The 26,815-nt window shown below is 42.8% G+C and overlaps 1 protein-coding gene across 4 annotated transcripts; it reads right to left on the bottom strand.

Annotated features, from left to right (window-relative positions):
* Positions 1–1,856: 1,856 nt before the first annotated feature.
* RNF19B (ring finger protein 19B) lies at positions 1,857–26,335 on the bottom strand. Of its 4 annotated transcripts, XM_054720462.1 has the most exons (10): positions 25,584–26,334; positions 16,468–16,673; positions 15,130–15,274; positions 12,547–12,709; positions 11,976–12,090; positions 10,827–10,967; positions 9,560–9,767; positions 6,724–6,855; positions 5,191–5,689; positions 1,857–3,895 (listed from the first exon to the last, which is right to left on the bottom strand). In XM_054720462.1, exons 1-9 carry the CDS (start codon positions 26,234–26,236, stop codon positions 5,230–5,232), a joined length of 2,223 nt encoding a protein of 740 aa, XP_054576437.1. In that variant the 5' UTR covers positions 26,237–26,334; the 3' UTR covers positions 1,857–3,895; positions 5,191–5,229. The 4 variants fall into 4 exon arrangements, with proteins under 4 accessions (XP_054576437.1, XP_054576438.1, XP_054576436.1 ...); XM_054720463.1 differs by lacking the exon at positions 1,857–3,895 and having other exon boundaries at positions 4,875–5,689; positions 15,130–15,271; XM_054720461.1 differs by lacking the exon at positions 1,857–3,895 and having other exon boundaries at positions 4,875–5,689.
* Positions 26,336–26,815: the final 480 nt, after the last annotated feature.

Here is a 26,815-nt window from a genome sequence, read left to right on the forward strand (position 1 = left end):
GAAGTTTATAGATAATCATAATGCTGATGATTATGATAATAAATGAAATGGATACTAATTAATACATACAGAACTTACTTCAGACCAGGCACTATTATATGTATTTATTTAAGTCTCACAATCCCAAATGAAGAAACTAAAATAGAGAGGCTAAATAATTTGCCTAAGGTCCGAAGATACTTAAACAGTGGAGTTAGAATTCCTGCCCAGGCATTCTGGTTCTGGAGTCTATCCTCTGAGCCACTATGCTTCTCAACAGATAACCACATTTAGAATAATAGAGGGTGGGGGAAATGCCTGGTTTTATAATAATTGGGATTTTTCTCAGTTTAAAGTTTCTTTGTGAATATTTTAGGCTTGGCATGCATGGAAACAATCCATATCTTGTGTGAATGTCTTTTCAGTGAGGAGAAATCGCTGCTTCCTCTATGATGGAAGGAATCCGATATAATCTAACTGCTACTGAGTGCCCAGCTGGTCCCCTCAGAGCATGGAGCAGGGCTCAGTAGTGAGAGAATAGCCATTGTCAGAAATAGCATGGCTTCACTCCAAAATCATAAGGCTCAGTGCTGTGACTCTCCTATGGAAGTTTGCCACAGTGTGTATCTTGTATCCTTATTTGCCAAGGGACTTTGCACACCACTGGATCTGCTAGGTCATAAAACCAAACTGCTTGCCTTGCAGCCTGTACTCACTGCTGGCCATTCTCTTTTGGGGGCCCATCAAAGATGGCGGCCTTATGGATTACTTGATAAACAGGTCAGTGCAGCATAACCAAATGTGGTATATGAACTCTAAAATCAAAAGCGATCCATCGAATGCTCAGAATTTTTCTTAGTGGTGGGGGGTGTACAGTGCAACAGCTCATCCTTCACTTTAGATTACCTGCCATGTTCCAGACTCCTCTGGATCCCTAGAAACTCCACAAAGTTGTAAGTTTCTACAGGATTATTGCCTATCCTCAAAAACACACGTTTTTTTTTAAACAAGGCATTTACATACCTGCTACTTCTTATTAGATCCAAAAACATGTCGAGTGATGTCCTGCTGCAAAATGTGAGATGATTAAAGTGCCTGCAGATGAGATTTCAACAGGACCGGTGAGCTGACATAAGCCAGATGTACAACAGCAAGATGGACTGCTGCCCCTGACAGGTGAAAGTAATCTGCGTTTCCTGTTTTCTGCGCTTTGGGCTAGAGGGGAAAAGCATATTCCAGGTCAATAGTTGCATAGCTGCAGGTGCCAATGACGTGCTGGTTTGCTTTATAAAGAGGTATCTGAAAGAACAGCTACACACCAAGTCCTGTACAGGGCAAATGACTTAAATGTAAGCAGATAGGGGTCACCACTCCTGAATTTCTCAGTCTCTGATGACGGTGGTAATATCTACCATTCCTTCAGGGATGCACTGTGGCTTTTGGCTTATGATTCTGTTGGGGAAGAACAGTTCCCGAGACTTTTCTTTGTTCTTACACAGCGTTCACACCACGTGTCAGTGTGAAGGTTCTGCCAGTTGTCACGTATGTCTAGTACCATTGTAACTACAGGAACTGGGAAATAATAATGGGATGGGTATGTGGGACAGACCCCTGCCCAGCCACGGTGGCTCAGTGGTTGAATGTCAACCTATGAACCAGTTCAGGGTCAGGGCACATGACCAGGTTGCAGGCTTGATCTCCAGTACGGGGCATGCAGTAGGCAGCTGATCAATGATTCTCTCTCATCATTGATGTTTCTCTCTCTCTCTCCCTCTCCTTTTCTCTGAAATCAATAAAAATATATTTTAAAAAATAAATTACTTGACCCCCATGTATTAGTTTGCTAGGTATGCTGTAATAAAGGACCACAAATTGGGTGACTTAAACACTACTTTATTATTTCACAGTTCTGTAGGTTAAAAGTCCAAGATTAAGGTGTCTGCAGGGTTGGTTCTTTCTGAGAACTATATAGGAGAATCTGTTCCATGCCTCTCTCCTAGCTTCTGGACGTTTCGCTGGCAATCTTTGGCACCCCTTGGATTCTGCTGTATCATCCCGATCTCTGCCTTCATCTTCACATGTGTTCTCTCTGTGTTTCTGTGTCCAAATTTCCTTTTTTTATATGGCACCAATCATATTGGATTAGGAGCCCATCCTACTCCAGTATGACCTCATCTTAATTACACCTGCAACAACTCTATTTCCAAATAAGGTTACATTCTGAGGTATTGGGTTTAGGACTCCAACATATTTTGGGGGACACAATTCAACCTATTAATACCCCATAAGCCTCTATTCTAACTAGCAGACCACAGAGACCGTTTAGGTCCCCAAAAGTACATTAGAAAGAGGTTGGAATAAGTAAGTATCCATTTCCCATATCCAGTTTCTTCCCATTGGCCCAAGTAGGACTTGTGACCAGACGTGCCCTTTCAGCGTTAGCCCCTTTGAAAGTTGACCACAAGAGCCCATCTGTCTGGCTTCGAAGATTATCTCTTCCTGGCCTGAGAGGAACCTAACATTTCCTTGTCTTCAGAGTTGTCTTGTTAATCTACACATCTTGTTCCCAGCCACCTCTTCAACCTAATCTACTACTCTCCTCCTTGGTCCACTTTGTTCCAGCCATACAGGCCTGTATGCTGTGTGTGTGTGTGTGTGTGTGTGTGTGTGTGTGTGTGTGTGTGTAAGTAAACAGACTAAGGATGCTCTACCAAAGGGCCTTTGTACTTTATTCCTTATGCTTGCTATCACATGGTTCTCACTCCACTCAGGACTCTGATAAAATGTTACCATGTTGAAGAGGCCTATACTATCCTCTAAATAATTAGATGGATAGTAGCACCACCTGCAACCCTCTTCACCTTCCCTGCTTTGTTTTCTTTAGTGCACTTACCCTCATCCAGATTATGCACCTGATCACCTTTCCCCACTATGTTAGTTCCACAGGGACAGACTTTTGTTTTCCCATTAATGCATAGTATACCTGAAACATAGTAGGTATGAATGAAAGCTCTACTTAAAACATTCCCTACATTCTAAACTGACCCACTTCTAGGTCCTGGTTGGGTAGCTCAGTTGGTTAGAGCCTCATCCTGGTATGCCAAAGTTGTGGGCTTGGTCCCTGGTCAGGACAACAAGTCAATGTTTGTCTCTCTCCCTCCCTCAAGTCAATAAAAATAAATAACTGGACCAACTGTCCCGATGCATTACTCCTGGTCTCCCAGTGGCGGTGAAGGGTTTTCATCTGCTCATGCCTAGAAGACACAACAGGAGGATTGCAACGGATTAGAATAAATTGTTTTCCGTGACCTCTGGTCTAGAGTTTTGGACTTTTCTTAGAAGACACCTATAATCTATCTCCCTTTCCTTATTTCTTATTCCTGCAGGAGGAAAAAGCATGAGTTCTTACCAAAAGCATTTTCAGTCTCAATCTTTACAACCATCTCAATCTTTACAACCCCATAATTAGAATCATTATCCCCATTTCCGAGGAAGTGAAAACAGACTCAGAGTAAGTTGCAAAAGTCTCACAGCAATAAGAAGTGGGGCCCAGGTAAGAATACAGGTTTGGCTGCAAACTCTTGCCCCTCCAACCGACTTCCTTGATTTTATCCAAGTTAATTGCTCTCCTGAGGCTTCAAGAGAACTGCAAGTGGAGAGTTAATAATTTGCATTTCAGATTGTCTGCCTTTTTTTCCCCCAACAGGCTTCCTTTTTCACACATGGACACCCTGTAGGGTGCCTTTTTCCAAAGACCCAAAGTCCACTGACAGCATTTCCAGTTCCAGGTGCAGGGAAATGTGTTAAGTCTGGCTGCAATGCCCAAGAGAAAAGAATCTTCCAGGTTGGCTGTTGTCCAGACTCATCATCCTCATTGCAGAAAAGCACAGGCCAGGAAGACAAAGAGCAGGTGCATCTGTGAAAGGAAACAGAAAGCTATCTGGTCCTCAGGGAAAGGATGTTTGCAATTCTTCCTCTGGGCCCAGGGTTAAGGTGCTAGAGGAGTTTGGCACTGGAAGTTTCTTAAATACTGTCTGAGCCGGAGAAATTAAGGGCACGAAATTTCCGCCATCTCACACAATCACAAAGTAAGTTACTGCCAAATTTGGAATCTTACACCACGTCTCATGAATCTTTAATTTTTTCTGCTATACTTGTGCATGAGTGTTCATTTCTTAGACCATTATTCTAGACAGAGCCAAAATCTGAAGTAGTACCAATTTAGCTCAATTCTGACAAATTTATAAGATCAGATAAAATTAAGTATGTTGAGATTTTGATGGCATTTCTTCTCTGTCCTTTCACGACAAATTTTAGTCAGATTCCTTAGTCCCTCTTAAACTAACTTTGCAAAACGCGAGAAAGCTTTTGGAACAAGGAACGTGTACCTGACAGCCAGGTTATTGCTTAGTGATTAGATTACGCAGAACCAGTACATTTCTTCCTCCAGTAAGAATACTGTTTCCCAATTTATAATCCTGCAATATTCACTGGGATTGCTCTAAAGAGCCACTGAATTGCTACTCCATCCTTCCCTCGTCTGGAAACACATTTCTAGTAGTGACTACAATACAGAAAAGGGTAAATAAAATTTTAACAGGAAAACTGCACAGTTGCCTCTAGAGGGCAAACGAGGTTCATTTTAATCTACAGCTTCTCTATTTGGCTGACTCAGCTGATTCTTCAGTCTAACTACACAGTCCAAAAGAAGCCTGGCTTGCTTCCTATTATGCTTGGAATCCCTAGTTATAGATGACTCCATTGCAGTCTGATTAGAATACAATCCCTTTTTCCTGAGATAAGAAACAGTCAGATGTAGAGACTGTTAAAGAAGTAGTGGTCTGTTACAAACCCTTGGCTCTGTAGGACTACCCAAGCCAAGGAATGAGATGAGCTGAATTACAACAGAAATCTTTATTAAAACGTGTCCTTCAGTAATGTTAGCATACATACAATATACACACATACATCTGTACACTCTTTTGACACACCTCACGGATTGCCACCATTAGTTTAACCAATAAATTAAAACTTAAAAAAGGGGGAGGGTGGGCTGTGGGACTAAGGGCAAAATTTCCCATGTTTTATCTGTAAGAAACTGCAAATTTCTTAGAATTTCCCTGGGTAAAACCTGTGACCAGAGAATCTTTGAAATAAAATACATAAATCTCCATCCCCACCCCCCAAAAAAATTCCAAAAGATGCAGTTACAACAAGTGTGCTTCTCGGAACAGGAGCATTCATTCCACTTCATACTCTGGCTTCTGCACCTTCTGGCTTCAACACAGTCTTCCCCTCGGCTGGGGCAGAGAGGTTCATATGGGCACTTGGGCTCGGCGCACCTTGGGCTCTGGGAGTCGAGGGGCAGGCTGCAGTATGGGAGCGAGGGGAGCCACACTCATCGGAAGTGAGATCTGGCACATCATCTGACTGCGTATCTGAGCTCTCCAGGTCACTGCGGATGCTCTCGGGCTGGGCCAGGCTGATGTCCCAAGGTTTGCTGGCCAGGCAGTCTTTCTGTTCACAGCTTTGGTGTTTGCAGGGGAGATCCTCTTCATTGCTGCCACTGCTGCCACCACCACTTTCTTCTTCGTTCTCTGCCATCTGAGCATGAACATGGAGCGAGTCCTCTGTGCTGCTTCCACTCACCAGCTGATAGTGGCTTGGTTTGGCTTCAATGTCCACTTGTATTTCCATATTGTTGCATTCTCTGTGGAAACAAAACCCACTATGCTGAGTCATGCATGGGTCATGCTATACCTGTTGGTAAAAGCAATCTATGGGTTCAGGATTAGGAAGGCCAAAAACATAAGTAAATAGACTAGAGCTCACTTTTAGCGAAAATAAAAATTTAACCTAACACTCAAGATGAACAACAATTAGATCCTTTTTGTTTATTTAAAACACACACACACGTACACCTCTGCTAATTCCTTTTTAAAAAAATAATTTTGTCATCACCCAGTTTTCTTTTTTCTTACTGATTTTAGAGAGGAGGGAGGAATGGAGAGAGAGAGGGAGAGAGAAACATTGACTTAAGAGAGATACATCGATTGGTTGCCTCCTGTACACACCCCAACCAGTGATCAGACCACAACCTAGGTATGTGCCCTGACCTAAAATCGAACCCATGGCCTTCCAGTGCATGGGACAACGCTCCAACCAACCGAGCCACACACCTGCCAGGGATCTGCCAATTTTTTTAAATGAAAAAAGTACTTCTAAAATTTAACTAAATGTCAGAGCCTTTCACTATCTTACTCAAATGTGAAAGTGAAAGAAGATGCATAGCTTTTTACTACTGCGCCACAATTAGAAGAAACCAGAAAGTCCCCAGAAGGGAGTGCTGCAACCATACCAGACCAGATACACTAGCTTCTCAAAAATAGAGAAATAGGCTACAGGAGCCACATCAAGCAAAGGGCAACATGAGAGCAGAAACCATGGACTACAAACATCAATGAACACCAATCTAACTCTTAAAGTTCCACGTGAATAGTTATACTGTTGCAAAAGCCAAGAGAAGGGGGAAAAAGAAAAGAAAGAAAAAAACCTCTAAAAATTAAGTGCTAACAAAAAGAATCAATCAAGAGCTGCCAAGAACTTGCTCAATGAAGTCACCAGGTACACACACTAATATCCCACTAGATGGTGCACACAGCTCTAACATAAGGCATAGCTTCTGAAGGCCTAGTACCTAACCCCAAAATGCAACCTCTCTTGGGCATCTGACTGGTCACATACCTGTCCTGTGGGTTGTAGGAACTGATTATGGAACCGGCCATAGCACGAGTACTTGCGTTGTCACTAATTGCACCAAGACTGGCTGTGTCTTTGGGGAAAATTTCCTTTTGGACATCGGCTTGGACTTCTAACCTGTGTAAAGAGGGGACGTTCAAGTTAATATGAGACCTGGGTATTCCAAGACAGTTTGCTTCCTGGCACACATCTCTTCCATTATTCTCTTGCAAACTGAGTTGACCTGATCTTCTCCAATTGTCAAACAGCTCAAGATAGATGCCCACACATTTTTTCTCTTAAATATCTATTGAAATCGTCCCCTGCTTTCTGTCCCCACTGCTACTGCTTAACTTCAGGCCTTCAATATCTCCTGGATAACTGAAATTGGGCAGCCTCTGCAGTAGCCCTAAGTCCACATTAAAGTACTTCCAGATCAGTGCCAATGTGGACAAAGATCTGATCACCTGAGCAAGTCCTCTTTTGGCTCCCTTTTGACAACAGGCATTTAAGGTCTTCCTGATCTGCCTCCAAGCTCTCTCTCCAGCTCCTTTCTCATCACAGGTCTCAAGTCATAATCACTTGGGATTTATTTTCCTTACACACCTATACACATTTAAAAAATTAATTTCAGAGAAGAGAGAGGGAGAGACTGATAGAAATATCAATGATGAGAGAGAATCATTGCTTGGCTGCCTCCTGCACGCCAAACACTGGTGATTGAGCCGGCAATCTGGGCATGTGCCCTGACTGGGAATCAAACCCTAACCTCCTAGTTCATAGGTCAACATTCAACCACTAATCCACACTGGCTGGGCCCCTACACACATTTTATACCTCCATGACTTTGCCCATGCTATTCCCACTCTCTGGAAATGTCCTTTCTCAAGATGACAAACTCACACTCAGTCCTTAACAAAGAAAGTACCATCTTCCCTCACTCTCCCAGTCACTTCCTGCTAAGTGCTCCTACAACACCTACCTATTTATTAACCAATTTACACATCTCTCTCCCAGTCATCCGAGAGCTCCAAAAAGGAAAGACTACACCTCATTCACTTTACCCTCCATGTTTTACACATAGTAGGAACTCAAACATTTAACAAATTACCCCCCAAGCTATGAAACTGAAGGACATACAAGAGCCAATCCCCTACAAGAGCAGCAAACCTTTCCAATAGTGTCTCATGGCTAAGAACCCATACCTATTTCCTTGCTTGGCTCCAATACCATTCTGTTGTACACTTAAGTATTTCCTCATAATGGGTTTCACAGTCAAACCCATCTGACTCATTCACTTCCTATAGAAAGCTTTCACAGAACTGGAACAGCTGGACTGGCTAAGCTGCAGTTTCAGCAAGTCAGTCTCCAATTATGTCTGTCTGCTTATTTATAGGGGTGTTGGTTTTAAGAAAGCACAGCAGTGAATTCTCTAGAATGTGGGGGCGGGATCCCCTAACAAAGAGACAACCAGAGTCATGAGACGCAGATGGGTCAGCAGCAGCCTGCAGCTGCACATTCAAACAACCTCCAGCCTGCCGCCTGCACCTTCCTTGTGCTGCTCCAGCTTCAGATGCCCTTCAACACTCCACAGCCCAGGAAAATGAAGCCGCGCAGTGGAAAAGCCTCAGCTCTGCCACACACTCACTCTCGGCTGGAGGAGGCCTTTCACAAAGACCATCTATCTAGGTGGTTCTCAGGTGCTCCTTCGTGCAATGACTATGATAGAAGGCAACCTTCTCCCCTACCTCCCAAACTTGTTTTGCTTCACCCGCACCCCTCCCAGGCCTTTTCAAAATACAGACCCCTAATTCCCATTCTAGGAGATTCTAATTTACTAATACTGGGATAGGGCCCTGAAATCTATTTTTAACAGGCTCCCAGGTGACTGACAAGCACTCAGGTGTGGGATCCAGTCCATCTGCCATCTGTTGCTTAACTCCTAATAGCCAAATGGCCATCTGGTCTCAGTTTAAACACTTCCAAGGATAGGTAGCTAAGTAATTACTAAGGTAATCCATTCCTTCTTTGGACTCTTATAGAGATGTTCCCTATATTCTCTATACTGAAACAAAATCGGCTTCCCTCTAGCCATGTCATCTTAATCTACTTCTTGGCATGAGTCAGAAGTTTAATTCTTTTTTTCCAGCTCAAGGCCCTTCAGATATCTGAAGGCAACCATCTCCCCGCCTCCCTAACTTATTTTGGCTCACCCCAACCCCTCCTAGACCTCCCCAGGCCTCTGTCTCCAGTGCACTCAACTAATTGCTTCTCAAGTAACAGCTGTTAAGTTCCTCTAAATATGTTCTCATTTGTCTAACTGGTGAAATAACCAAGCAAGTCGCCACTTTTTTTAGTCATAAAGTTTTACATATTCTCAACACAAGTTCACAGAATTGATTCTCTTCATCTACCAAATGGGAACAGGAAGGTAACGAAGATGACAGGACCAATAAGCCAACAAGATACAGCATAAATGCTGCTCAACTGAAGGCCAGGGACAATACTGTTCAGCCTAATGGAGAACAAAGTCTTGGAAATTCTACAAAAAATGCGTGCTTTCCCTTCAAGAAGCAGGCAGCCTAATACAGTAGAGGGAGGATCTAACTATTATTCTTTACATGGAATAAGTGGAAAGAACACTGAACTTTTATAAGTCACTTAACCTTTCTGAGTCTGTTTTCTAATTGTAAAAATAAAAACAAACAAACAAAAAACCCCACTGATGATTAAATCAAAGTAAGGTGATACATGGGACATGCCTGGCACAGAAAAATGGCTCATACAGGTAATGCTGTGTTGTAATTCCAACTGGTTCTGTCAGAAATTACCTATTGCTTACCTGCTGTATTTTCCCTTGCCAGTGGAAAGGATGCCACCACTCAGGGTGCCCCCAGAGAGGGCTGCAAAGCTGGCTGTCTCGCTGTATGGGCCCTGCATAACACTGAGTCCATCTGTAGGGCTTCCACTGGTGCTCAAGACACTGGTCAGACCTTCAATGCTACTTTCTCCAATGCTGGGATTCTTAAGGGCTCGCCAGGCATCTGCCACTGGGAATGGAAACCAAGATTGCAATTCAAGATAGCACAGCATCAACAGTCTGGCATTTTTCTGCAATGACTCTTCAGACTAGAAAATATTCACATAGAAAAATACTTATCTATTCAGTTAATGAGCAGCTACTATGTATAGCCACCAAACACCAGGGGTTTTACTACATATCCTATATAATAAAAGGCTAATATGCAAATTGTCCCCTCAACTGGGAGTTCCACCAGTTTGACCAGGGGGCGGGGCCAGCTGGCCAACCGCCCAGGCCCCTGCCCCCAGCCGGCCCTGCCCCCAATCAGCGTGGGCTGCTGGATCCCACCCGTGCACGAATTCATGCACTGGGCCTCTAGTTTGTATATAATCTCTCCAATAACTAGGCACTAATAGCCCCAATTCTAGGGGAACAAAAGCTTAGAACTAAATAACCTGTCCATATCATGGCTAGTCACACAAAACAAAAATTCTGATTCCAAGTCCATAGATGCCAGCTAATCAAACATGAAGATTTCATAATACATTTCAGGTCATGTGCTGATTCTAGTAGGAAGCTTGAAAAACCTGTGAGGAACTCTGTGATAAAGTGGAAACATTAAAGTAGAAGTCAGAAGACTTGCTCTGATCCCAGCTCTGAAGAAGCTCTTAAACCCATTTAATAGATGCTGAGACAAAAGCTTAAAGAAGTCCCATTAAATGGGGAATAAGAGCCCCCACCCTTTCTCTTTAGAAAGTTGTTGTAAAAAACCAAGTGAGATAATAACTGTGTAAGGTCCTCTGAAAATTATAAAGTACTGTGCAGATTTAAGACTTTTTTATAATCACTACTATTACCAGGGTACTTGGAATCCTACAAGTTTGTACCTGCCACACAGAAGCAAGTACCAGAGGAATTAACCTAATAACTCTGGAACAAAGAAATGAAAAGCTAAAAATACTTTACCCCCTACAAAGCTCATTACCTGAAGTAATCCAATAGCAATCTCTCTGTAAATGTGCTGAATTTTACTGATTTTTATCATGTGTTCCATAAATTCCAAAGGGAATGAAAATCCTCCTTTTACCTGTGATTGGGCCATCATCTTCATCAAACTCAATTTTCACTCCCTTTCCATTGGCTGTGCTAACTCCACAACCACCTCCACGACAGAGAGAAATGGGCACAACCCCATAGACATAAGCCAGCATAATGGGGACACCAATACCTGGAGGAAGATAAGGAAACATGTCAGCAGGCCATCAGGTTGCAACTGTCCTAAATTCTCCTTCCCAGCCTGAGCACAGGCAAACCACTTTAGAAAGGGCCAAGGAAAGGCAGGAAGAAGGCTATCCCAAGGAGGCAGACTGGTTCTAACAGAATGACAACTGGCCTTAGAATCAGAAAGGCTTAGGTTAAAATCTTGGCTACAACTTACTAACCATATGACCTTGGACATACCTTCCCAGCGCTGTCAATGATCAAAAGGGGATGTATGTACAGTGCCCAGCACAGTAAGTGTTGTTGCTTTAACTTTCCCCCTGCTGAAGTGCTAATCCAAAAACAAATCAATAACCAAATACTAAACAAGTGACTCTTGGCGTTAGGATCACCTCAGTGTTAATTCCAAAATCTTACTGCTAGGTGAGGCAAAATGGCTTAGTTGTTAAGAGCATAGGCTCAGAAGTCAGAGTGCCTTCACTTAGGTCTCAGTTAAGTGGCCTTGGGCAAATTGCTGCACCTTCCTGTTACAATTATGCTGCTGTAAGGATTAAATTAATTAATACATATGAAACACTCAGAACTGCTTCTGGCACATGGAGAGCCTCAATAAATGTTAGTTACATTACTATTATTCTGAAACAAACCCTCATGCTTCCCCAAAATAGTATGAGGCATTAAGCAAATCAAAATACAAGTAATTTGTTTTGTGGGTTCCATTGCAAGTGGAGAAAAAAAGAAGCTAAAAGTGAAAAACTAGGCCTTAAAGTAATATTCTTTAATTCAACCTTGTCTGAAAGATTTCCTAACTCTGATAATTTAGTGTGGTTGATAATCATAATAATAGTACCTAATAGAATTAACTCCCAAGGTGGGATTGGTATAAAATACAGGGGCCTCCAGGGTGAAACATCTGGCCAGTTGGTTACATTGCTATAGTTAGAAAGCTGATGGGGAGGAAGAGAGGAGGAGAAGAGAGGGAAGAGTGGAATCATGGTCCTGGCCAGCTTCTTACCAACACTAACTGCAGCAATAACTGGGGATGCAATGACCGACAAAGTCACTCCTCCTGTGATAGCCAAATTCCTCTTATGTTTGGAGGTTTTCCTTCCCTCATACCTGCTATGAATCTAAGAATAAGAAAAAAAATCCAGGTCACAGGTTAGCACATCAATCTTTTTGCCAAGGAAGTAAAAGAACAAGTGAATATCCCCCATATAAGTTATGTATATTAACAGATATCCTCCACCCCAAAGAAGCATCTTTCTCACTTTTAACCTAATAAGACGAGGATGATATAAATATAGAGAAAGTTAAACCAAGAAGAGACAAAATAACTCAGGAGGACAAAGTAAGCATTTCACCTTTAAGTCACAGACTGAGACAAACCAGGCTCAGGATGTTAATAAGAACTTTCAGATCTCTTGGGGGTTTATGAAAATCCATTTAAGAAATTAAGTTTATTTTTATCCAAGAACCAGCTGGTTTTCAGGCAGCTTTGAAACATAGTTCCCCCTCCCCCCATTTTCTTCAAACCTTTACCAACAAACCTGAAAATGGAACATGCACAGAACTCAATGTCTTACCTTCCTGCCAACATAAACAGGAATGCCGATGACCATGGCAGGAATGGCAATGCCAGCAATGAGGGAAATCCCCACCGGAGCACCAATCAATGTGCCCAGCTGCCAAAGAATTTTCTTCTTACGGCTCCATGGCTTCTTGCCCCAAAATGTGCAGCCAGAGGGGCTGCAGAGGAAACATTGAAGTTAATGTCAATATTACAAATAAATGCAGCTGTTGTCACCAGAGGGCTTGATAAGAGCAAGAACCTTCTTTTCAATAGGAGTGGTCAACAGTTACAAGAAGTTACAGGAAATGAATATATGACATGAGGGAACAAAGGACAAGGCCAGACTATTGGAGGTTTGGGCACTTTATTATTTTTTGTAAAGGCAGACCTCCAGACTTGAAATCTCTTTTCTTTTCTGAATTCTATCCTCTCTAACCCACCAATACTGACCCAGCTTTCTTGATTGGTACTACTTGGGATCTTGCATAACTACACACTTGACATCTCATTCAAACTGCATTGTGCCTCGCTGCTACTGAACACTAATTTGCAAAGTTTTCTTGGCATATGTTCTACTACAGCCAACAGATATTGCAAACCATATTTCTAGGAATGGACATAAAAATACATTGTCACAGCCTTTTTGTCAGTTTCATACTCTGAGTTTGGCTACTTTTACACTCACCCCTTTTGAGTCCAACCATTTTTTTTTAAATCCTCACCGAGGATATTTTTCCATTGATTTTTAGAGAGAGTGGGAGATGGAAAGACGCAAAGAAATATTGATGTGAGAGAAACTATCGATTGGTTGCCTCCTGCATGCATCCCGACCAGGGCCTGGGTTGGGGAGGAGCCTGCAACCAAGGTTACATGCCCTGATTGGAATTGAATCTGGGACTCTTCAGTCCACAGGCCGACGCTCTATCCACTGAGCCAAACTGGCTAGGGCAAGTTCAACCATTTTTGCTTTCTTCCTTTGTCCTGTCTTTTCTACCAGATGGGATAAGCAATTTTGAAAGTAGGGATCATATCTTATCCACCCTTATATCTCTATTAATTGGTAGACTATAATACTCAAATGTTTGCTAAACTAGAAATTAAAGTGTTTCATCCACACAAGTATTAAATTTGTAAGTATTAACTCCTTCAGGACAATATTTTAATATTCACTCAATAAATTCTTTGAAAACTTTCTAGTTCATACATGCAATGAACTAGAAAAAGGTAATTCTAGCCTTAAGAATTAATATAGTTTAGAAAAATTAGACATGTACATGAAGTAAAAGTAATGACGACATTCATAAAGAAACATTTAAGGACTATCAATGAAAAATGAGGCAGAAAATGCCGGGGAAGGCATCACGGATGAAATACCATTTAAGTGGCCCTTGAAGAGTGGGTAAGAACTGAATAGGTTGAGATAAAATAGGGTTGCTGGTGCCCTGGCCGGTGTGGCTCAGTTGGTTGAGCGTCATCCTGCGCACCAAAGGATTGTGGGTTTGATTCCTGATCAGGGCACATGCCCAGGTTGCGGGTTTGATCCCTGATTGGGGTGCATGCAGGAAGCAACTGATCGATGTTTCTCTCTCACATCAAAGTTTCTCTCTCCCCACTCTCCCTTCCCCTCTCTCTAAAATAAATAAATAAATAAATAAATAAAAATAAATAAAAACATATTTAAAAAAAATAGGGTTGCTGGGAGAGGTGATCAGAAAGCATTCCAGGCAAAGTAAAGAACTTCGTGAACAAGTATGGAGAGGTAAGGTAGCACAGAAAGACACAGGGAACACAAGCCTAGATTATGTATCTGGAATATAGCATGTATGAAAGCAAAATAGAAAAAGCAGAAAAGTAGATTGGGGACAAACTTGGAAAGCCTTAAAAGCCAAGCTAGGAAAATTAAACTCTATCTTGAAGGTAATGGAAACAGTCCATGGAAGTTTGCTGAGCTGGAAAAAACATGATTGGAGGGGTGCTTCAGAGGAACTTTATTACAGTTTCCTTATGCGGTAATGACATGACAGACAACTATATATATACTAGAGGCCCATGCACGAAATTCATGCACGGGGTGGGGGGGTGTCCCTCAGCCCAGCCTGCACCCTCTCCAATCTGGGATCTCTCTCACAATCCAGGACTGCTGGTTCCCAACCACTCGCCTGCCTGCCAGCCTGATTGCCCCTAACCGCTTCTGCCTGCCAGCCTGATCACCCCCTAACCACTCCCCTGCCAGCCTGATCGACCCCTAACTGCTCCCCTGCCGGTCCAATTGCCCCTAACTGTCCTCCCCTGCAGGCCTGGCCGACCCCAACTGCCCTCCCCTGCTGGCCCGGTCAACCCTAACTTCCCTCCCTTGCCAGCCTGCTCGCCCTTCACTGCCCTCCCCTGCAGGCCTGATTGCCCCCAACTGCCCTCCCCTGCTGGCCTGATCGCCTACAACTGCCCTCCCCTGCTTGTCATCTTGTGGTGGCCATTTTGTGTGTTGGAGTGATGGTCAATTTGTATATTACCTCTTTATTATATAGGATATCTTTTTGACATCCTTTTCCCTCAGTCAATAAGACTATAAAAGCAATGGACACATTTTTCAACTAACCTGAGGTAATGCAAGTCTGAGATTTCTTTCATACAAAGCCAACAGAATTCACAGCCACATACTGCACAGGTCATATGATTACAGCTTCCATCATTCATCTTGATAATGTAAGCACTACATCGTGGGCATGGCTTGATGTCATCTGCTAAGGGACGGGACGAGGGGTGAGGAATAAGCAGAAAAACAACTCCAGTTAAACCTTGTTAGACTTTATTAATCATAGGAGTATATATAAAAAAGGAGGCAGTGAAGAACTCTTGACTGAGAATTCCAAATTGTGCAACCCACTTCACTGGAAGGCTGGCTATGTCTAGACCTCAGGAAATTTCATTAAATGGATCCTGTCTTGTATCAAGCTGCCTATCCCAAAAACTGGCATCTTACAACCACTTGAGCCATAATCTCAGCAAGGAGACTTCCCTAGAGAAAGATGGTTTCAAGAAAAATGGAATTTCATCAGCCAAAAGGCTGGCACAACTAAAAGTAGAGTCAAGCAGGAAGAATAGTCTGCAGACTGGAATTGGCCTTTAAGTTCTGAAAAACTTTAGTTCAGGAAATTCATTTCTTGGACTCAGCAAGTTTCATTGTGATTTGCTCTTACCGCAACCCACAGTCCCTTCCCAAAATTCTTTCAAATTAAAAACCTAAAAACAATGGGGTATGCTATGTAGCATACACCTGGCAATCTTCACAGCAAGCTAGGAACTATCCTATAAAATGACAATTTGAGGAGATTATGCTGTGCCAGGAAAAAGTGAATGGTAAAATCTTTCCTACTAGCCTCTCCCAAATGACGTCAGTGAAGTAAGCATTTATAAAAGGCAATAAACCCACTGACATTTTAAAATGTTTTCTCTGACTTGTAAAGGCTGGAACTGAATGTGTGATATTCCTACTTTTAAGGTTAATCATTAATCCATACTAATATTTCCTGTCTTTCGATCTGTACCCTACTTCCAAAAGTGTGATGCACTTAAAGCTAGTAGGAAAACACTACAGATTAAAACACTAATTAAATGTCTCTTTGCTCACAATTAAAGTTTTAAAAAAGCTTCCAGTAAAAGGACCTAATTGCTCTCCAACCTGGACATATTACTAAGAAGGCAGAAACCAGAGAATTCAATTTTGTTGTATTCCGATTTTACCCGAGTTGGATAACCTATTATGGTCAGAGAGGGAAGCTACATATCAATTATAATATTGAAAGTATTGCCAAATATTTTCTGATCTCTGATCCCAGGTAATACTTCGTTACACAGTAATGTAATTTCTCCCAGCTTTGGGCTCACATTATGAAGTATAAAATAAAGAGACAAATGAGAAAATGTCAATTTATACCTGGTCCCGATTCTTGTCCGTAACTGAGACCCGAAGTGTGCTTGGTCCGTACTCGAAAAGTCTGTGCCCTCTGCTGACGGGCCATATCGCATGTCTGATTTGGATGCCATATTTGCTTGCAGTGGTAGCAGAACTCAGTCTGGCAGCCTTCCCTCCCACAAGTCAGCTTTGGGCAGCTGGCACAGCCATAGGCAATCACAGCATAACTGGGTAAGGAAATAGGAAAAGATATCAGTAAGGTAAGAATGATCTAACCAAGACAGACAGACATTCATCAGTTCAGTGGAGTAACACTGGCACTCCCACCACCACATGTGATGTAAAGAAAGGAACACACATGCACAAGTGTGCCTAACAAACTGTAAAATATATGCTGTGTGAGAAAGTCAATTTCTTCTTGAAATTCTAAAAACACAAATCATTTATTTCCTGAAAAAAATAGGGGGGATCATATTTCACCTGAATTTCTAGCATATACCAAGTAATAGTTTAAGCTGCTTTAGGAGCAGTTTGCCTCAGCAAGTTTCATAAATAACAAGATACAAAACGATTTCCTTCCGATGGTTTGCTATATTTAAAGAGATTAGAATTTGTTTACACAAGGGACAGACACTTGTAAAATAAAAAGCTATAGCAAAAACTAAAGCAAGTATACGTTTTCATTTTTAATTTCCAAAGTGAAGCTGGTCTGATCACAGCCTGAGATAATAGCTATAGATGGATTCATGGTTAACTTCTGCTGAAAGCTCATATTATCTTTCTGTATCTTTTCTCCTTCTCTCCCTCTCATTCTCTCTCTCTCTCTGCTCTCTCTCTCTCACCTCTCCTTCTCAAATATTTACTGTGAAATATCTTCTTTCTTGACAGGCTCTAGAATCCAAGAATATCACTCATCTATGTCATTAATTAATACAGAAATAAGGCCATATCTCCTCCCCTCTCTTCTGACCCATATTCTCAATAAAGATGGGCAATTCAGAATGTATCAGCACCAGCATCAAACTGTTTCTTATAACCCATGTTGATTTACCAAAAATTACTCTCCCATAAACAATCCAATATATTTACAACTATTAGCCTAATTCTAAATATGTCAACTAAATCCTCAGATTACACTAACAAGTGGACACTTGTTTAAAAAAATTAAAGTAATTTAAAGAAACAAATGAAAAAGAGCAGTTGTTAAATTTTACACAATTTTTTGACAGGTCAATGACTGCATGACTAGGTATTACCATTTGGGTTTTGTTGTCCCCTATTCCACGCTCTCCTGCAATAACCAAAACCCTCAAACACTTACACAAAAGGCTAATCATGTTTTCTTGAATTTATCCTATGGTTTATTTGTTTATTTCAATGTACACTAGATAAGAGAAACACAAGTTCTCAGGTTTATCATAGATTCTGAAGGTGATTTGAGGATGATACTGAAACTATCAATAACAAGATGTCAACTCTATATATGCTCTATTAAAACCCTTCTCAGAAAGAGCAAAGTCAATGTATGAATGCAAATGATTCATATCCTGTAGGAGTTCTGAGCAAATCTAACTGCAAAATAACTACTAAAGATAAACAATGTTTTTACTGAAGAAAGTGACTTGCTTGCTATTGTGTGTTAAATGGGAAAGGTACTGGATGATCTCAGAAAAATATTAAGCCAACTTCTGATGATACAAATTAGACAGACTACCAGTCAGGAAGCCCTGAGTATTTCATAATCCATCCCTACCTTACATGGTGGGAGTAAATATTTATTCACAGATTCCCCAACCTCTTCTTGAAAAATAAGAACATTTGATAGGACTTACAATATCAATTTTGGGTGTAGAATTTTGTTCTAAGGAAGTAAAATAAACCCAAATACTCATGAACCCAACACCATCTATTACCATAACACAGAATTACTCAGCGCACGAGATTTGGCATTCCTGTTTTTGGGCACCTGGTCTGAACTTCTTGCTCCTGACTCATACTGTATGACACTGTGCTGATTAAAATCTACAAACATTAGCTTCTATCCCCAAAATGGAGGTATAGGTGCTTGCCACCTTCAAGTGTTACTAAACATGTTCTGAAACTGCATTTGAGATCTTGCCCTGTCAGGAATGGCATAAAATCATAGCACTTTTGTTGTTGTTAACTTCCTTGCCTTTGTACACTTTATTCCTTCTGTCTAGAAATAACCCTTTCTTACTTCTTGCCCTGGCAAATACTTATCCATGTAAAAACCAGCTCAAATGTCATTATCTCTGTAAAATCTACTTAACATCTCCAGGCAGCTGGTTACCTATTTCATGCCTGTGCACAATTACACTCCTCCCCCCAACCCCCGCATACACTGTACAATGCTTTCAGTGCTCACAGCTCAGTTAAGGAGGTTGGGCAATGGTTCGAGGCTGCAATTTACTCTGGCATGGGTGTACCATGAGAGGCCCCTAGAGAAACACAATTACTTCATAATATTTATCACATTATACCGTAATCATCTGTTTACGTGCATACTTCCCCAATCAGACTACACTCAAGGAAAAGTATCATCCATGTTTTAATCTCCAGGGTCTAGCACTCTAATTTATGTTTAAAATACCTATGTTGAATGAACGATAGAGACCTTTTCCTGCTTAGGTATTTTTACTTTTCCCCAGGGCATTCTAGCTCTTCTCCTGGGCCATTACTCTGCCCTAAAGCAATCTTTTAAACTTATCCATGTACCTATTTAGCTTACAATATATGTCAGATATTATCGCTTAATCCTAAAATTCTGTATAAAACCACTTTAGGGGTAAACTTCTAAGTTCTAAATAGGGCAATCTTCTTCCCCAGGTAGTTGAAAAAACCCTTATCCTGGAGAGGCCAAATCTGCCTTGACCAACTTGTTTCTTTTCTCCCAGGTCTCACACTGGAACCTCTCCCCTAACCTGCTCTCAACTTAATCAAGCATTCAGGTTTGCTTAATTAGAAGCTGAACAGAAGATGCAGGAAATTACATGTTGCTAAGAATACAGGTGCATACCTTTTCCCCCTTAAGTTCATACATACCATTTTTACTAATTTTGTTAACTCCCCAAGTCTTTGGAAACATCATAATGTGTGACAGGCTAGACCACAACATTACCTAACTTCAGCCCTGGTGGGGAACATCTCATTAGTATGAATTTGATTATGTTCCAACAGACCCTGGTAGTTAAAAGTGTTCCTACAGACTGACGAATCTCAGAGGGAAGGTGTGTGTGTGGGAGAGAGATTAACCAAAGGATTTATATGCATATATGCATAATCCATGGACACAAACAATAGTGTGGTTGAAGGCCTAGGGGTGAGCGGGGTCAATGGGGAAAAAAACGGGAGGACATCTGTAATACTTTCAACAATAAAGATAAACTTTAAAAAAGAAAGAAATGTGTTTCTGTACTTTCAAGTTCCAGACTAGGTGACTTCATTTACAAATTAACCCTGAGCACTTGTAAGGGTGGGAGATATGGGTCAAGTTGTCACAATAAACTGTACCCTTACTATCTTCTTTTTCCTTGCCTAATTCAAACGCATGTCACTTCTTGGCCAGACAACTGCAAGGAACTACTATCTGGTCTCCTTATTCCCCACTCCAATCCATATTCCAGTTCTAAAGGTTATCTATCATGTTACTCTTTTGCTTAAAATCCTTCAAACCTAAAGATCTTTGCATGGCATAAGTCTAGCCTATCAACTGGAATCCAGTCTACATTTTCAGATTGCTCTCTAGTCACTTCCCAGATCATGATCCCATATTGCGCATTCAGAAGCTAACCAAACTAGACTTAAGGCTTAGTCTTGTATTTTTATACCTCCATAAATTTGCTCATAACATTCTAATTTAAGGTATTTTTTTTCTCTGCCCACTTCTTTGTTTGATATTAATTCCTAGTCATATTTTTCAAGGCCCAGATCAAATATTATCTTCTCTCTGAAGTCTTTGTTTTATTTTATTTTAATTTTTTTAATCCTCACCTGAGGATATTTTTTCCATTGATTTTTTAAAATATAATTTTTTAGAATATATTTTTATTGATTTCAGAGAGGAAGGGAGAGGGAGAGAGAGATAGAAACATCAATGATGAGAGAGAATCATTGATTGGCTGCTTCCTGCACACCCCCTACTGGGGATCAAGCCCGCAACCAACCCAGGCATGTGCCCTTGACCAGAAGTGAACCTGGGATCCTTCAGTCTGCAGGCCAAACAGGCTTGGGCTGTGAAGTCTTTACTGACACCATCATGCAAAACCTTTCATGTATCCAATAAGAGGATTCGTATTTGTTACAATTATCTATCTATCTATCATCTATCTATCTATCTATCTATCTATCATCTATCTCTTCTACCAGGTCAAACTCCCTGTCAAGAGGACTACTTTTTAAGTCCTTTTTGTAATATCTAGTACTCACCTAAGGGTCAAACACTATATAATTCTCCAAAGTATCTGTTGAATGATCACCTGTCCGTGCTCTTCTCAGCCACCCTCCAGTTACGTTTCTCCTCCAAAAACCATGCTATTTGTATGCCTTATCTTTTTTCTCAAAATTCAACTATTCATTCTATTGTTCTGGGAGCTAATTGAGAGAAAAGTTGGAATATAGACATCCTAGTCTAGAGGAGCTCCCTATCTACTCAGAGATCAAGATTCATTGTTAAATAAGGACACTAACAGAAGGCAGGACAGAATAATTGTTAAAGGAATTTACCAAACTGCAAATAGTCAGGGAAAGTTTCACTTTCGCCTTAAAGATGCCATAGAAAAACAAAAGCATTTCCTGGTAATTACGTTTGGCACAATTATGCCAGATTGAAGACTTACACTGCATTATTATTATTAACAAGATTTACAGTGTATATTAACATGCTTAAAGGAACTAAGAAGCTCAGAAAGCTCAGAAATAAATTTGCTTTCTTTTGTTCAATCCAGTATTTCCCAAGCTTATCTGATAACAAAATACTTCTCTTTCCAGTAATGCTTATAACGTATCTTGGGAAATATTGATATATGTGAAAAATAGAAAATAAGATAAAAAGATGGGTGTAAGCCTGTAAAGGGGCTTAAATTATAAGGATAGATCATATAAATAATGAGTTACCCTATATAATAAAGAGCTATCCTATATAATAATGAGTTATCCTATATAATAAAGAGCTATTATGCTACTTAGACTGAATGGTGGAACAACCTTCCGGAACGAACAGTGGGCCGGTCCGAGGCAGCCGGGGCTGTGAGGGCCGAGCCCCTTGCACAAATTTTGTGCATTGGGCCTCTAGTTAAAGATATAAGAAGTCATCTTATAGAGGTCAGGTATGAGCAGTTTTAAGCAGGGGCATGATATAAAATGTTCCACTATAGAATGAGCACCTTGGCAAATATGAGAAAGATGTATTGGGATGAGAAGGATGATGTAGGTGGTGGGTAAGGGAGATGAGTGAAGAGTTGTGATACAGAAGGTGTGGAGTAAATTAAGAGAAGAGGTCCAGGAAGGCTTCAGAGAGGAAAACTCCTCCTTCACTGACTGAGAAATCTGCCTTGCTCAGGGAGCTTGGTCTTTCCTCATAAACATGCTAGAGACAAACAGGAGCTTCCTGTTTATGGGATGGTCCAGTCCAGCTGTCTAGGAAGGCCAATAGCTGATACTACCTGCTGCAGTCAGGTGGGAGGGAGTCCTGTACAGGGGGATTCTGCAATGAGAGGCTAGAAGCGGTAACAAGATCAACTGCACCAGTTATTAGGTATGAGACACTGGGTCCCATACAAGCTTCTCTGCACTCGTTTCTCCCTTATAAAATGAGTTTACCACCATGTACCTGTATGAAACTAAAATGAAATTATTTCTGGGCCTGACTGGTTTGGCTCAGTGGATAGAGTGTTGGCCTGCGGACTGAAGGATTGTGGGTTAGATTCCAGTCAAGAGCATGGACCTCAGTTGCAGGCTCAATAACCCAGGCGGTCGGGGATGTGCGGAGGGCAACCAATCAATGTATCTCTCTCACACTGATGTTTCTCTCTGTCTTTCCCTCTCCCTTGCACTCTCTCTAAAAATCAATAAAAAAAATATCCTAAGGTGAGGATTAACAAAAAATAATAAAATAAAATAAATAAAAATTTAAAAATAAAATTACTTATTTCTGAATGAGATCCGAGTCTGAAAATTATAAAGAACTATACAAATTTTCATTTAAAAGTACGTTTTAAAGATTATCCTTGGTAGTATTGTACTTAATGATATTAAATAACAATGTGAATGTTTCCCCACTAAAATTAGTTCCCTTATTTACAACTAAAATAAAATCGTTTCAAGTATGGGTAAAGAAAAACTCGAAACTCTTTGCTCTGTTCTACAAATATTTTGCAAACAAATCACGAAATCTTTTAACATATAGTGTTCTCGTTATCATGAGTAACCACAGGGAAACTATTGATCAGAACTCTGTATGATCACTTAAATACTCCCCTCACCCTGCCAAACACCCCTTGAGAACTTGGTAAATCTGGCTGGTAAGAACTTGATCCGTGGACATTAAAGATGGTCAAGTATGAGGAGAGATAACTGGGGCTTAGGCTATGTCCTAGTGTTCATCTATGATTTTTACCAGACCCCGAAGAGTAGACCAGTTTGATTAAAACAAAACAAGCTAATTTTCTCCCAGCATTAAAAAGAAGCAAAACCATTGGCCACATACCCAGGGAACCCAGACACCTGTTTGGGAAGTAACAGAATTTTAAAGTTACTCCCTGTTTATCTAACACCTTCAACTGAAGAACTCAAAACACTGTGCAAGCATTAAGCCTCTGAAGTCAGGAAAGGATCAGGCTTATTTCAGGTAAGAAAAATACAGTAGGTAAGAGCTGTTAACAATAGGAATCAGGAAAGAAAATAGATTCTGGCATCCTTGGCTCTCTCAATGTTGTCCTTAGAGCACACTTGTTGAAATGACCCAAACATTAGCATCCTCAATAATGCTGACAAACCATGCTTTTTAAAACAGAGGTTGCGAGGAAAGAATATTAAACTTGGTTAGAGTTAAGACCAGTGTTTACACTAGTTACATGACTCTGAACAAGTCACTCACTTTATTTAAACTTCGGTTCCCTCACCTATAAAACTAGATCAAATTTATCTTATCATGTTGCAGGGATCAAATTAAATTATGTATGCCTGGCACATGTTGCCAGCTTGCTTTCTTTCCCCAGACTTCACCTTCTTTAAACACACAGACAATATATTTTAAAAAATTATACATAAAAATGTTGTAATTCTTTTAACTAATTAAAAAATAAACTCTGATGACAACTGATCAATACTTGGCTAAAATAGAAAATGGCCTAATTTTTTAATAACTTCAAAATCAGAAATGGTTTGGAGTTGTTGTCGAGATTGTAAATTAATTCCTGTCCCTTTTTATTGATGTGAACCAAGTCAAGAGTTTGACTTTAGAGGAATGATAAACAAAAAGGAAGCTTTTCCAGAAAGATAATCAGTGGTGCCACATTTCTTAGTTAAAATTCAAGGAAACTCACATCTCAAAAAAGGAATTAATATACTATTCCAAAGTGAACACTGTTCATTTAAATTCCTTTGGTTCAGAAAACAGATCAATAGTCTCTGTAAAATGTGAATACCATAAAATTTAACCTCTTAAGGCCAGTCGGATCACCAGACATAAGCAAAAACTTCTAAGAGCCTCCATAGTTCTTTCTGATACTTATTAACTGAAAGTGAAAGTGATTTACCATAAACACAGGACCACTGACAACAACTTCAGAGTAATTTAGAAACCCCATCTCGGTGAGGTTAAATAACACACCCATCTCTAAACGTCTGGTGGATAAACAGAAGCAGCTAACTGTTTTCACTCCCCTAAACAGTCTGTGCCGGCTTCTTCTGAAGGAGACGAACGAATGGCAGCAGCATGGAAATCTTAAAACAGCCTTGACATACAGGCTACAATGAAAAGTCCTTCTTAACTCCCCTGAAGCCAAGATCATGAAGCTTTTTACTAGCGTTACATTTACCCACTGCAAGGAGTCCTTAGCATCCTTCTGTCCCCAAAACATGACACCCGAGAATAAAATGATCTTCCCAAGGTCAAAGAACAGGTACTGGCACGTCTGACTCCCAACCACTTAGAGGAGCCCCTTGGCTGCATGCAACCATTCCTGGGAGGTACTGACACAATCAGATTTTTTTTTTTTACATGAGGGAGGAGGGTCTCCACTACAGCTAAATCTGTTGGTATTATGTCTCTGCCGTTGAGGCATATTTCCTCACTGACCTTAAAAACTCAACATACACGGTGCATTAAAAAGACTGTCAAGACCTCAAGATCAGAGGGGCTAGGAGACACATTTTCTCCTCCCCTATCAACCTCTCCACAGCCTTCTTCTGAGTGCCCATTGCTTCCTGGACAAAGGGTCCACTCCTCACCCTGCCTGAGGCACCAGCGTGAAACCCTGGGGGCCTCCCTCCCAACAGCTGGGCACAGACGACACACAATGCTCAGGGGGCCCCAGCCCCTCCCAGTGAGCTGTGCTTCCTCATCACCTCCACCCCAACTTTCAGCAGGGGTGCTCAGGCACAACACACCTTCTGCGGCACGGCCAAGTCTGCCCCTAGCCCAATGGACACACCCCTCCGAGGTGCTGCCCCCTCAGGATGCGGCTCTCATTCCGCCTTTCGCCACACATCCCCTCATTAAGAGGCACCCCTAACCTCTGGACAGAGGGGCAGTTACCCGACCAAAAAGAGGACTTGATCGATAGCTCCCTCCCTCCCCGACCGCTCAGCCTCCACCTCAAGCCCTGGGTCAGGGGTGGGAGGTCCGGTGCCGCCGCCGCACTCGCCTGGGCTTAGGGATGGATGGCTACCAGTTCAACCCACCGCAGTTGCCGCCTCCCTCTCCCGTGGGTCATCCCTCAGCTCTCCCTCCACCCTGGGACGGACACACGGACACACACACACACACACACACACACACACACACACGCGGTGTGGAAGGCCCCTCCGGGGGCGGGGCACGCGGGTCCAGGTCCCCGGCACCGGCGGGTCCCGGCGGCCGCAGCCCCCCGCCCCGGCGGCCACGCCCCCGCGCTCACCCGCAGTCCGGCGCCGGGCACCAGCGGCAGTCGGGGTCCGCCGCCAGGTAGCGGCGCAGCATGAACTCCTCGTACTTGTGCATGAGCGGCGGGTCGGCGAGCAGCAGGCGGATGTCGTGCGGGTTGAGCCGCTCGTTGCACTCGGGGCAGCTGATGGGCACCCGGCTCTCGCTGATCTCCAGGCGCAGGTAGTGGCGGAGGCAGTCCCGGCACGAGCGGTGCGGGCAGCTGAGCAGGCGTGGGGCCCGCTCGGGCGGCAGCCGCACCAGGCACAGCGGGCACTCCACCTCCTCCGGGCCCGGGCCGCCGCCCTCCGCCGCCTCCTCATCGTCGAACCCGGGCCCCGCCGCCGCCGCCGCCGCCTCGGCTTCCTCCTCGGCCTCGGCGACCGGATCGGCGGGCAGCGCCTCGGGCAGCGGGGCTTGGGCCGCGGCCGGGGCCGGGGCGGGAGCCGGGGTGGGCGGCGGCGGCGCGGTCGGCGGCGGCGGCTCGGCCTGCGGCTTGGCTCGGGCGCGGCGGCCGCGGGCCGAGGCGGAGAAGACGCTGTGGAAGGGGAGGCGCCGGCGCCGGCCGCCGCTGCGGCACTTGGGGTCCGGCGCTGCCGCGTGTAGGGATGTGGAGCGCGGCGACTCGGAGTCCTTCTCAGAGCCCATGGCCCCCGGAGGCCGAGGGGCGAGCGGCGCCCAGCGCCGCCACAGCTCCCGCCTCAGCTCCCCTCAGCCGCCGCCCTCCCCGAGATAGAAACCGAGCAGCTTCAACGAAGTGGTTATAAAGCCTCCGCCCCTCGCGCCGCTGCCCACTGCGCAGGCGCGGTGCCGAGACACCTCACAACCCGCACCGCTGGGGCGCAGGGGCGCTGGGCGGGGCCAGGCGGCGAGGGGCCCGCCGTGCTGGGGCGGAGCTTCGTCGCCGGTCAGGTGGTTCCAGGACAGCCATCTTAAGGAGATACTAACCCCAGGGCTTTTCTTGACCTCCTTCCCCAATTCTAGCACCGCATCAGCTCCAAGATGGGGTTTTCGCTTTGCCTTTCCTTATGGATAGTCTGAATGCCACTTCCAGCAGCTGATGCTTTAGTTACTTCATGTGTGAAAAGCAGACAAGGCTAGATTAGGTGGTGATTCTCAACTAGTCTGCCTTCCAACATTTCTTTTGTTGTTGCTTATTAAGCAAACATCATCTTCCTATCTAATAAAGAGGGAATATGCAAATTGACTGTCATGCCATGACAAGAT

This window comes from Eptesicus fuscus, chromosome 9, assembly GCF_027574615.1.
Source record: "Eptesicus fuscus isolate TK198812 chromosome 9, DD_ASM_mEF_20220401, whole genome shotgun sequence".
Taxonomy (NCBI): Eukaryota; Metazoa; Chordata; class Mammalia; order Chiroptera; family Vespertilionidae; genus Eptesicus; species Eptesicus fuscus.